This window comes from Pteronotus mesoamericanus, unplaced genomic scaffold (genome assembly GCF_021234165.1).
Source record: "Pteronotus mesoamericanus isolate MK-2021 breed Mesoamerican mustached bat unplaced genomic scaffold, CSHL_Meso_final contig_263, whole genome shotgun sequence".
NCBI lineage: Eukaryota > Metazoa > Chordata > Mammalia > Chiroptera > Mormoopidae > Pteronotus > Pteronotus mesoamericanus.
The window spans coordinates 1,679,926-1,692,083 of NW_026555112.1; the positions used below are offsets into that span (position 1 = coordinate 1,679,926).

The following is a 12,158-nucleotide window of genomic DNA, read 5'->3' on the forward strand; positions in this document are numbered from 1 at the left end:
CAGGGGCGGGGTGGGGGAAGTGGTCTCCTGGCTGCCACCAAAGCCAAGCTGGGTCTCACGCCAGGACAGCAGCCTGCTCTCCCGTCCAGCCCCGGGTGCTGCTGTCATCCTGTCACTGCAGGGGTCCTGTCCCCTCTGGCATCGGTGTTTCTTACAACCCAAGGACAGGAAGGCTCTGGCCTAGGCCCTTGCAGAAGTCTTGCCAACCTCGTCTCCCGCTCTGTGGAGATCCATCCCCCTACAGGGGAGTTGGAACCATGGGGAGCCATGGAAGTGACAAGAAGGCAAGAGAAGGTACAGAGGTTCAAGGCTGGGGTCCTCCACGCTGGTGCCAAAGGTCTTCTAATATGACTGCCACTGAGTTCTCATGGGGGGATGCGGGCATCTGGGGCCACCTCCCATAAGGCACTGCCCAAGCCCCACCCCAGCGTCCCTCCTGCTCACTGGATGGTGCATTTGTCCCGCTCCCGGGCCTGGCCCTCCCGAAGGACCTTGGCCTTGATATACTTGAGGTCACTGTTGACGCTGGGGCGGCGGGCAAAGGGAGAGACCATGCCATAGGCATCTGTGTCCTTGACGCGACGCATGCAGAAGGGCCTGGGGTGGAAGGTGTCGCCGTACTGCACAGAGATCTTGCGGTGCAGGGCGGGGCTCATCTCATGCGGCAGCTTGGCCATGCTGAAGAGCACGTAGAACATCTCGTCCACGTTGGTGTTCTTCTTGGCCGACACCTCAAAGTAGGCGCAGTTCTCGTCGCCTGACACCAGCAGCTCGGCCTCGGTGGTGGGCACCTGGCGGCAGAGCTCGCTGTGGTCGTTCTTGTTGCCGCAGATGACCATGGGCAGCTCCGCTGCCTCCTTGGTCTTGTTCTTCAGGCAGGACTTGACCTCCAGGATCTGCTTCTGGAGGCGCTTGACCTCGTCGAAGGACTCGCGGTTGTCCAGGCTGAACACCAGGATGAAGACGTCACCTGCGGGGAGAGAAACCCCAGGCGGTGAGTTCACAGGCAGGTCCTGAAGCCCCCTCCCCACGGGGCTTATCTGTGGCAGAACCTGGCTGGGACAGAGTTAACTCGGCCTACATTTCCCTGCAGGGCCGGAGACTGGTGCGTGACTTGGAGCTTACAGAAGCAGCATTAGAATACTAATAAATGCAATTTCCATGACAGGAGGAGTCCTGCCCTGCTTGTTTGGTGCATATCCCCACAGCCTGGAATCACACCTGATGCGTGGCAGGGACCCAGAGTGTTGGCAACAGGCGGCTTACGTGTACATCCCTCGCCTCCACTTACCACGGGGCCTTCAGCGGGCACGCAGTCTCTCTCAACCTCGTTTCCCCATTGGTCCCGTGTGGGTGAAACACTGCCTTGTGGGGTGACCTTGAACGCCACAGGAGATAAGGACCACAGAGTGACGCTGGTCAACGGTCTTAGGTATCGACAGTGATAATAAGCACCTGCAAGAGCCTGCGTGGGTCACATACTTCATGCCTGTCCTTCCCCTGACTCTTCACAAAAGCTGTGAGATTTCATTCTCTTCAAGATTGAGGAGAGCACACTGTGGCTCAGAAAGGGGGAGCAACGGCCCCAGATCACGCTGCCCCAACATGGCCCAGCCGAGATGGGGGCCCACGTCCGCCCTCACTTAGCTGGTGCCTGGCACACAGTAGGTGCCCTCTGCTTCTTGAATAAATCTTGAAAGAATAAGCGAATGCTGGCCTCCAAGGCCCACACTATCACTAGTTTAGGTTGTTGCATCACTCAAGACCTTTGCATCTGAAACAGGGAGGCAGGGGTGGCAGAGAGGGCTGGTGCCTTCACCCCAATTTCCAGATCTTACCGCGGTAATGACAGTCTCAGGCTCAAAGGACCTTTCTCACTTTGGTGAGAGGTCAAGATCCCTGTTTTACAGATGAGGAAACAGAGGCTCAGAGGCGTCAGCAACTGGCCCAAGCGGCCCCAGAGCACATCTGCCCCATAATTGCACATGCCACTTTCAGCACTGCATTTGAACAGCAGTGTGCTCTGAACAGTGAGCTCCGGAGCAGAGGGGGACTTCGTTACCCTCTCCTCATCCCCCAGCGCCCAGCACACTTCATAAAGGTGGGGAATGGGCAGGACCAGGTGGGATGGAATGAATGACAGTGTGGGCAGCACCAGCCTGGCAACCAATTCCGCTTGAGCTGCCAAACCCGTTCCATTAGCCTAATCCTGGGCCCCCGAGGGTTCAGCAGCCTTGACATATTCAAACGCAAGACTGCGGTGCCAAGCTTCAGAGCCAGCCAGCAGGGCTGGCAGCTAGAAGGAACTGGTGGCGGTGGAATTAACGGTTCCAGAATGCCCTGTGCACCGGCACCAGGTTAGAAAATGAGGTATGGACTGATGAGTGGAAATGCAAGTAGCAGACAGATGTGCTCGGAATGGTATATGCACACGAGAGAGAGGAAAAAACCCTCTTTTATGGAGATGCAGGTATGAATGCCAGTGTGACCACGAAGGGGGCCAGGAGAGTTCACAGCAGACTGATGGGGTGGCCACCTCCAGGAGCGGGCAGGCGCCTGGGGGCGGGGACACAAGACCAGGGGGCTTTTTAGCCTTGTCTATACGTTTAAAGGAGGGGGCGTTTGTATATTATTTGTGTAATTAAAAACACTTTTTGAAAATATGCATGGGGCCTCTCCCTGCATCTCCCCTCTCCTCCCCTCTGGCGTTGGCCCCATTCACCCGGCTGTGCGCCCAGTGCCTCCCCAAGAGCTGCCATCCCTGCAATCAGCACTGTATGCTGGGGCGCCCCGCCCCGGGCCCCGCCCTGCAGTTTCCTCCAGTCCTCTCAGCCACCCCTGGAAGGAGCGGGGTTATGCCCACTGGGCAGCTGGCGAGACGGATTCAGACCTCCGGTCACATGTCTCGGCCACCCCAACAGTGGGGCAAGGACTTGAGCCCAGAGCGACCCCGGGCTCCTCTATCCACACACCGCGTCTCCCACATATGGGCTGAGGGGGTCTGAGTGTGCTCTGTGTCCGGTGGTCAGCAAGGACGGTCTCAGGAGGAAGCTGTTTGCCAGGACAACCCAAGAGGGGACTTGACCGGAGTGTGGGGGGAGGGGTGGGCATGGCATGGTTTCCTTGGTGCAGAAGTGTCTGCTTTGGGGGTTATTTTGCAATGACGCCAGGGTGGGTTATGTGCCCCATTCCTCCCCTTCACCACTGCCCAGCGATGGGAGGGCCACGGCTTAGGATATGAGCCTACAGGGCCCGCAGCAAGCACGTTGTCAATGCTGCTTTAGCTTCGGACCAGCATTTACTGAGCACTTAACTATCTGCTCACCTAGCACTTCTCATATCTTCACTCATTTAGTCCTCACAATGACCTTTGGGATGAGTGCTATGGGATACCAACATGCAGGTAAGAAAACTGAGATACAAAGAGATAAAGTGTATGCCCGGTACCAAACCAGGAAGCAGGGGAACCAGGATTCGGACCCAAGCAGGCTGGTTCCGAGGCCTGTCCCCTTAGCTACCACAGGAAACCGCTCGAGTCACGCAGATGAGGGCCAGCCCCACATCCGCGCCTGCCCCCTTCCTCCCTGACCGCTGCCTCTCCCTCCCACCAGTCCCAGCACCGCTGAGAGGCTACAGGATGGCCCAGGGGCAAAGCGCGAGACAGGCTTCCATTTACCAGCTATATTAGCGCTAGAGTAACATCCTCTCTCTCGGCCTCAGCTTCCCCACCTGTAAAAGGGAGGCAAACACCCATCTCCTAGATTACTGTGAGGATCAGATAAATGCATGCCAAGCTCTAAGACTGGGTCCAGGCACAGAGCTCTTGGTAAGTGCTAGCTATTGCCATCACCGTTTCTGTAGTGACTACCAAGCCCCTCGCACAGGCAGGGCTCCTGCCTGCGCTGTGACCGACCGCTGCCCGGGTCCTGTTGTTACCACTCTGAGAGGTGGCAAAGGACATGGGCAATCAGGAGGCCTGAGCCCAGCAGACTGACCACGGGCCCCGGAGTGATGCTGAGTCACTCCCCCAAGGAGGAAGGCAGCAGGTCCTCCGTCCCCCGGAGAGGAGCATCCCCAGTGCCAGCTCCTGATCTGCAAGGCAGCGCTGGGGGTTATGGGTAACTGACCCAGGGTCAAGGAGAATGGAAACTGGGCCCCAGGGCCAATGTTTGCTCGGGCATGCAGCAACCCCGCTCTGACCCTCACAGGGCATGGGGGCTTCTTGTGACCCTCATCTCAGAGGGCAGAGAGGCAAGTGCTTTGCAAACTGTCAAGTGCTGAGCACAGGCGCCCACATACACAGCTCCCATGCCCGCCCCAGGCACCCACCTGTGAGGATGGACAGCCTGCGCATGGCGGGGAAGGGGTGGTTGCCGGATGTGTCCAGGATGTCCAGCTGGTACATGTCACCTCGGATGTTGTAGACCTTCCGGTGGAAGTCCTCGATGGTGGGCGTGTACTGGTCCTCGAAGCGGCCGTTGAGGAAGCGAGAGACAATGGAGCTCTTGCCCACCCGTGAGGCGCCCAGCACCACCATGCGGTACGAGTTCTTGGCGGGCACGCTGAACGTGCAGTTCCCGCTGGACAAGGTCTTCATCATGGCTCGGGGCTGCGACAGAGAGCAGGGAGCAGGCGTCAGGAGGCCCTGGCGCAGCCCCGCAGCCCCTTGCTGGAGGCGCTGGCCTCCTCGGCCGGGCTCCTGGCCAGGCCGCGCTGTTCTGTCTGTAAGGTGGGAAAAGTGGACTAGGGTCTCTCTCAGGAGCTTTGGAGTTCTGCCCATTCATTCATTCAGGCTCTTGTGTCTTTCCTCCTCCATCCTTCCACCCACTCATTCATTCACCCCCTCACGCACTCCAGCGCGGGACTGCTAGGGCTTGAAGCCTCACTTTATCCCTAACTCACTATTGCTTCTGGGCAAGTAGGCTAACTTCCCTGGGAGCCACTTTTCTCATCTATAAAAGGGCTCAACTAACTCATAGGGCTGCTGGAAAGGGCTCACTACCTGGCGAGATCTCAGAAATGTCAGTTCTGACACGGCGCCGCCCAATCGTTCCCAGACTAGCGGGCCCAGGTGTCGAATCTGTTAGGCGACAGGTACATCCAGCAGACCGAGCCCCTCACCTTGGAGCACACAAGCAATGGGTTCCCTCTTACCAATTGCACTTTTGGTACCAAAGAGCCCCTCTATGAGAAGGACAGCCCTTTGCAGCCAGATTTCAATGCATGAGGGAGGAATTTGATACCATTGGAATGAGGAAAACTATAGAAGGGGTTCTGGCTATACCTGGCACCATGTGTCACTGCTACAGCTGGGAACGGCTTCCTTCACACTGCCTGGTGGGGGACTTAATGCAGCAGAAGATGGAGCGGAAGGACTAAAATGGTTAATGACAGAGATACTAGGTCATCAAGACGGAGCCCTGCAAGCCTGGGTCACTGAAGACGGCATGGGTAACAGGTGGGGACCAGGCTCTGCACCTCCGCGGAATCCTGCACATATTACAAAACCAAAGGAAACGTAAGTTGTTGTTTTTGGTTCAACTTCAAGGGAAAGCCTTATTTGCAGTCCCTAAAAATGACAATCTGGTAGGCAGCCGCACTGTTGTTTGAACTGTCTGACAACGCACTAGGATATGGAGCCATTATTTCTAGTCTCCCTCAGCTGTTGAGCAGGTTCAACCTCATACGCAGCTGAGCTCCTGCACGAGGAGAGCTAAGCGACGCTGTCTGTGGGCACAGCTCTGCACGGCCCAGAGCGAACACGGCAGAAGGGGGTTTTTTGTTTTATCTCTTTCCCAGCTCAATTGCCACCTGCTTTCTAGTGTTTGAACAGTAAAGTTGATATGAAGAACTAGATAGTAGTATAACATATGTGATAATGTGTAATTTGCTTTTGTTTCTACTCATACATTAGAGAAAGTGGACTTCTATTTGTTTTGTTTTGTTTTTAATTTCACATTAAACTTGAAAAATTCTTTAAAAAAAAAAAAAAGCAGCCCTGGCTGATGTGGACTGAGTGCTGGCCTGCGAACCAAAAGGTCACTGGTTCAATTCCCAGATAGGGCACAGGCCTGGGTTGCAGGCCAGGGCCCCAGCAGGGGGCACAGAAAATGCAACCACACATTGATGTTTCTGTCCTTCTCTTTCTCCTCCCCTTCCCCTCTCTAAAAATAAATAAATAAATAAAAATCTTAAAAAAGAAAAATTGTCATTAGAATCCACTCTCTCCCTGACCCTCTCCGACACTCACTTCCCAGAAGCCTGTGAGTCAAGGACATGGCATGGGGAGGTCATGAGAGTATTTGTGGGCATGAGAGGCGGGGGTGGCCTTGCTGCCCTCCCAGAGGAAGAGGAAGGCCAGGTCCAGACCGCCTCCTCCAGGCCAGAGTCCGGGGCTGCCCAACAATGCTCGCCCCCGGGGCTCTGGGAGTTTGCCACCTGAGGAGACCCAGAGACTTGGATGAGGGGATGTGTGTCCGAGAAATGGCTTATGAACAACTCCCTTGCAACTCCAGGAGGTTATGGTTCTGGAAGTACCCAACTCTTTCTGCAGGAGCCTCCTGGCCTTATAGAAGAGGCTGAAATGGACCCAAGCTCCAAGCCCCCCGTGGACATAAGTTAACACCCAGGGGCTGCATTGGGCCCACCCCAAAGGCCCATCGCAGCCCAGACACCCTCCCTTCCTATCTCTACACCCATCGGGATCGCCCCGGTCACTCCTCTGACCTCTGCTGAGACCTGCCGTCACTCCTTAGCTCAGGCTCCTCTGGAACACCCTCTTCCCTTTATGTGTCAAGATCTGGCTCAAATGTACCTCCTTTCTGAAGCCTCCTCTGACCCTGACCCACCGCAGCAGGAATCGCCCCTCTAGAGAAGAGGAGCTGGAAACGGATACAGGCCAGCCAGCTGCAACATCAGTTCCCGGGCTACCACAGATGGCGGTGCAGGCTGGGCACCGCGCAAAGCACCAGGCTCCGTGGGGAAATGGGGGCTGTCTGCGAAGCTCATCTGCTCAGAGAAGGCGCAGGAGGCCGTATGTGCCAGCTCCAACGGACCCCCACCCCCGGACGCCCCATTTACCCAAAGGCTCTCTCCAGTGTCATACTGCTGTCCTACTTGCCACGGTGCTGAGAGACCTGAGACGGAGACAGCGCGTGTGTGCACGTCTCCAGGCACGCGTCCTGGTCAGGGCATTCAGGAATCCCAATCTGCGCACCTGCCCAACTGAGAGCCACTGGGCAAGAAACTGCTCTCAAAAATACCTTTGTCAAAAGCTCTCATTGGTAGCACTAGTCCATTTCCAGGCGTACGTACTGCCGCTGTGGCCGATTCCAAGATGATATCAATGAATGAATTACAAAGAGACACACACAATAAGCTCGCTCAGCACACCGTGACCCCAGGCCTAGAGCCAGGATAATGATCACCATTAACCAAGCCCCTGCCGTGTGCCCAGCACTGTGCTAAGTATAGAATAATAATAGCTGACATTTATTTTGCAGTTAATATAATACGTCAGAATGTTCTAAGTGCTGAACGCATAATAACCCCCTTCATCCCTCAGTAATCCCGGAAGGCGCGGGGGGGCGGGGGGGGAGTTCTCTCAACTTTCAGGTGAGGATATTGAAGCACAGAGAAGTTTAGTAACTTGCTCACAGTTACACGGCCCATGACCAGGAAAGGAGGGATTGGACGGCAGGCCGTCTGCCCCCTGCTCCAGAGTCTCCTTGCCACCCCCTCTATATTAACTTCCTCGTTTCACAAATAAGGATCCTCGTGCTTAAAAGCTATGTGACCAGTCCATGAGTTTCTTAAGGGAGCCAGGACAGTGACTCCAAGCCTAAGACTCCCACATCACTCACCCAACTCAAGTCTAAAGCCATCCTTCAATTTATCCTACAGGATTTCGGTACCATGTACACAACAGGTGCTCAAGAAGCGATCCATGAATGAATGAAACAAAGGTCTCTGCCTCTAGAGCTCACCTGAAGCCTCCTTCTGGGGGCTTCTCCCTCCACCCCGACCCTGCCCAGCGGGCCCAGGGGCTGTGCTGTGGAGGGACTCAGTGCCCCAGGCACACTCACAGGTGGGCAGTGGGGAGCGGGTGATGCAAGGCCCACAGCAGCGAACCTTTGTCAGTCTCCTTGGGGGCAGGGTGAGACAGCCTAGGCCTTCAGCCGAAATGGGGGGAAGAGGCCCCACACCAGGACTCCCCCTCCCCAAGTCCTTCTGCAAGAAGCTTGACTCTGCTGGTGGTCACCTCTGTCTAGACCGAGAAGGCAGGGGGCCAGCAGCCCCCAGGGACAGTGTTTGTCTCCATCACTGCCTGCCCCAACCTCTACCCCTAGGGCTCCTGGTAGAGACGTGCTGATATCAGTGACTGAATGGGCTCAGACACAGAGAGAGGAGGCAGGGAGTCAGAGAGAGGAGGCTGGGAGTCAGAGAGAGGCAAGGAAAGGGGAAAAAATCTGCATCTTTCCTCTTTGACAGAAGACTGAGTCTTCATATGGCCTCCACCATGTGGGGCTCTGTGAGGAACCCAGACACCTGGAGGCCAGGTGACAGCACCCCTGCAGTCTCCGCCTCCCACCCCCACATCTCCCTTCCCCTCTGCCCCCAGAGGAGGGGCTGCGGGCGGCGCTGTGGACACAGCTTCCCTCCTCCTCCACTGCCTGCTCTTCCTGCCTTCAGCCAGGCTCTCTACCCAGTGAGAAGCAGACAAGGGTCAGAGTTCAAAGGGCCCTCTTAGAGTTCAGAGTCCCACCCTGGCAGTTAATGGGAACTGATAGCAGCACCAGTACCCAAATGCAGGCTCTGTGGCTTGGCAGACCCCACCCCAGGGCCACTCTAGGGGCACCTGGGAGGCAGAAAGGCCAGGAGCTGAGGGGGTGGGGCCACCCTGGGGGAACAGCCACCACAGCCAGGCAGGCTTTCATCACACTGGGCACTCTGAGCACCTTATTCCAATGACTTCACAACAGCCCTGTGCAGAGCGGGCCGCCGTGGGCCCACTGGACCAATAGAGACGCTGGAGTCACTTGCCTGGGTTCACACAGATAACTGGCCGGGCAGGCATTAAAGTGAGGCCATTGGCTCCAAAGCCTGGGCTCTTACCTCTATGAGGTCCCACCCCCAGACCAAAACCAGAATCTTTCAAAACAGTGTCTGACTCAGTGAAGCCTCAGCTGGAGTCAGGCAGGGGAAATGACCCTCTTACACTCTCATTCCTCCTCTCCTTGCAGGCAGCTGGGTGCGGGCACCCTGCCCAGGACTCTCCCCCAAACCCTGCTCAGCAGCTCCCAGCGAACGCATCCCTGCTCTCACCCCCTTTCTCCCTGAGCTCCCCTGCCCCCCTCCCCGGGGCCTGCCTGGACAGTGCAGGGGTCAGTGGAGCAAGGACAGCAGGAGGAGAGTCGGGGCGCGCCCCTTCCCTGTGAGCACCCCGGAGCACGCATCACCGCCCTGCCCTCCCCTCGCTCCCACACAGCCCCCGCTCCTCCACCAGAGCACACTCCCGTCTCTCTGCACACACGCGGAGAGACTGGCCTCCGTGCCCACGCTGAGATGAGTCCTGAGGGCTTTGCAAAGCCAACCTTCCCACCCTTGGCGGCTCGGGGTGGAGGAAGGCCGGCGGGCAGCAGCTGTCAGCAGCCCAGCTCTGCCTCTCACCAGCTCAGTGACCTTGGGCGAACGGCCTGGCTGGTGGGGCTGGTCATCCCTCAGAGGGATATGGCAGAAACAAACCCAGAGTGAGGCCCTGAGCATCCAGTGAGGAGCCAAGAGGCTGACACAGCTCCTGGCACGCATCAAGTGGGCTCCTTGCTCTGTGGCGCTTCTTGGCAGTTGAGGGACAGCCAGGTGGGGCAGGGCTGGAGTACAGGCAGAGGTTTTGGGGAGCCCCACCTTGTCTCTCCGACGCCAGGAGAAGCCTGAGTCACGGGCTCCTGCGCTGGCCGCCCTGCCCAGGCTGGCCTCCTACCTCCCATAGGGTCCTGGACAACATCCTTCATTCCTCCCCCCAGCGCTGGGAGCAATGGGAAGAGAGGTCAGAGAGAGCCCCTTCGAGGTGCTGGGGGGCCCCTGGCCCCCTGAGAGGACAGGACACCCATCCTGGGCAGGAGTCACTCAGGAAACTCACCCAGTAAAAGCTGGAGGAACTCTGGCCACAAGAGGTGTTCCTGAATCCCCCCTCCTCAGAGGGGGTCCTCCCCAGGGCTGGGGGTGTTTGGGGAAGCTGAGTGCCTCTTCCTCCCTGAGACTCAGTTTCTTCCTATCTAAATTGGCTCCTCAATGGAAGCTCCTAGCATCAAATCAGTAAGAGGAAAAGTTCAGTAAGTCTTTCTTACCAGACATGAGCAAAGGGCCTCGTGCCCAGCCTGACACATAGTAGGTGCTCAACTAATTTAATTTTCTCTAGATATGTAGAGTTGCCTGCTGGTGCTGACACGTTGTAGGAGCTCAGTCGGTTTTACCAGGCCAGTCATGTAAGGCTTCACCTAGCCTTCCTCCGACAATCCTCAAACCTTTTCTCCTGGCTCCCCTACTCCGCCCATCTCCCCAGTTCTGTTGGGTGTCTCTCTCCTACCTGGGAATGGCGGGCTGGGCCTCTGGTTCGGCTCGGAGGGCTGCCTGGAAGCGCCTGGATGTGCGCGGAACAGCCTGCCTCTCCGGCTGCCGCCGAGCCTTCCAGGGACTGCGGTGGCCCCGGGGTCACTGCGCTGGGCTTCTCCTCTGTGCCGCTCTGGGCGCCGGGCTGGGCGCAGCCGGGCGACGGGGTACGGGGAGCCGGTGTCCCATGGGTGGGTTCCGAGGGCTCGGCAGGGCCCGGGCGCTGGGCGGGCTCCGGCTCGCCGCCGCTGGCCCTGCCCTGCCCCGGCCCGGGGGACTCCTGCTGAGCCAGGTGCCCGGAGGCTAGGGGACGTCAGATCCCGGGGTCCCCGCCTGGGGCTCCGGGCTCGGGGGACAGCTGTAGGGGCGACTCTGGAGCTTAAAGGGAGTCCTTAGAGACTGTCAGAGGGTCCTTTGAAGGCGGCCGTGGGTGCGTGAGTGGCTGGGCGCACTCGTCCTGGCCCACCCCAAAGGGGGTCGCTCGGGGTGGGGAGCTGCCCAGCTCGGCCGCGGCCTCCTCCGCTGCCCGCAGCTCTGCAGCTTTCCCCGCGCGGGAGGCAAGGCTGCTGTTCTGAACCCCTGCGAGGCGCTGCTGGCAGCTGAAGAAGGAGGAAGGCGCTGAGCTCCGCGCGCGCGTGTGGGAGGGGGCCTTGAACGCCGCCCCAAGGTTTCGCAGCTCCGAGTTCGCCTAAACCGGCTCCTCCTCCCACTTCACCTCTGTGGTCCCCAGAGCGGGCGAACTTTCTGTCTGCAGGGCCCCGGCGCCTCCCTCCTTCCTGCTCCCTAAGGCGAACGCCCCATGGAGCAAGGTCAACGGTCCCTCGGAAAAGTGGTCAGAGCCCAGGGTCCTGAGGGCGGTCCTGGCAGCAGCAGCCCCAGCACAGATCTGGGCGTCCTCTGCTGCCCCTGCGAAAGTCCCTAGACGACCGGTTGAGCAGCGCCCACCCACCCACTCTGCATCTCCGAGCCGCCGGTCCCGCAGACCAGCGCTAGCCTCCGCCTCCGAGAGCCTGCTCACCCGCCTTCGCCCGGCGCCCCGCCCCCGGCACTGAGCTCGGCCAATGTGAGGTGGGCCCCGCTGCCTGATCCCGCCCCTCCCACCCCGCCCCCTACCGCCGGGGCCCCGCAGTCTGGCGCTCCGCGTGCCCGGGCGCGTGGGGCCGTGACCGCTAGGGCGGTGGCCGGGGACGCGCGCCGTGACCGGAAGGAGGCACGGGCTTCAGAGGCTGACGTCTGCAATCACACTCACACGCACACCACCCAGGCTGCAGGTGACTTGCGAGGGTCCTGCTGCCGATCGGCCGGGGGCCCCAGCTGCTCGCGCTGGAACGGGCCGCAGCCCGCGGGCCACGGCTCCCGCGCCCTCCTCCATCGTGGAAATCCCCAGGTGCCCAGCTATACACCCTGAGCCGCAGCCTCCCGAGGCCTCGCGGCCCGCGGGACCCCATGAGATGGCACATGGGCCGCGCACGTGCGGCCAGGAGGGGCTGCGGAGTCACCTTGGCCTAGCGCGCTTGAATGAAGGTCTGTGCTGCGCGCTGGGCTGGGAG

The 12,158-nt window shown here is 58.9% G+C and overlaps 1 protein-coding gene and 1 pseudogene across 1 annotated transcript; one reads left to right on the forward strand and one right to left on the reverse strand.

The window, feature by feature from the left end:
- Positions 1-357: 357 nt before the first annotated feature.
- RASD2 (RASD family member 2) lies at positions 358-10,819 on the reverse strand. The gene is made up of 3 exons (XM_054574432.1): positions 10,586-10,819; positions 4,330-4,609; positions 358-970 (listed from the first exon to the last, which is right to left on the reverse strand). Exons 2-3 carry the CDS (start codon positions 4,598-4,600, stop codon positions 441-443), a joined length of 801 nt encoding a protein of 266 aa, XP_054430407.1. The 5' UTR covers positions 4,601-4,609; positions 10,586-10,819; the 3' UTR covers positions 358-440.
- On the forward strand, positions 4,599-5,695 carry LOC129071305 (cleavage and polyadenylation specificity factor subunit 5-like; annotated as a pseudogene).
- Positions 10,820-12,158: the final 1,339 nt, after the last annotated feature.

Coding starts and splice junctions, on each gene's coding strand:
- RASD2 (XM_054574432.1), bottom strand. CDS start 4,600: ATGATGAAGACCTTGTCCAGCGGGAACTGCACGTTCAGCGTGCCCGCC. Junction 971..4,329: donor CAGGCTGTCCATCCTCACAG/GTGGGTGCCTGG, acceptor CTCTCCCCGCAG/GTGACGTCTTCATCCTGGTG.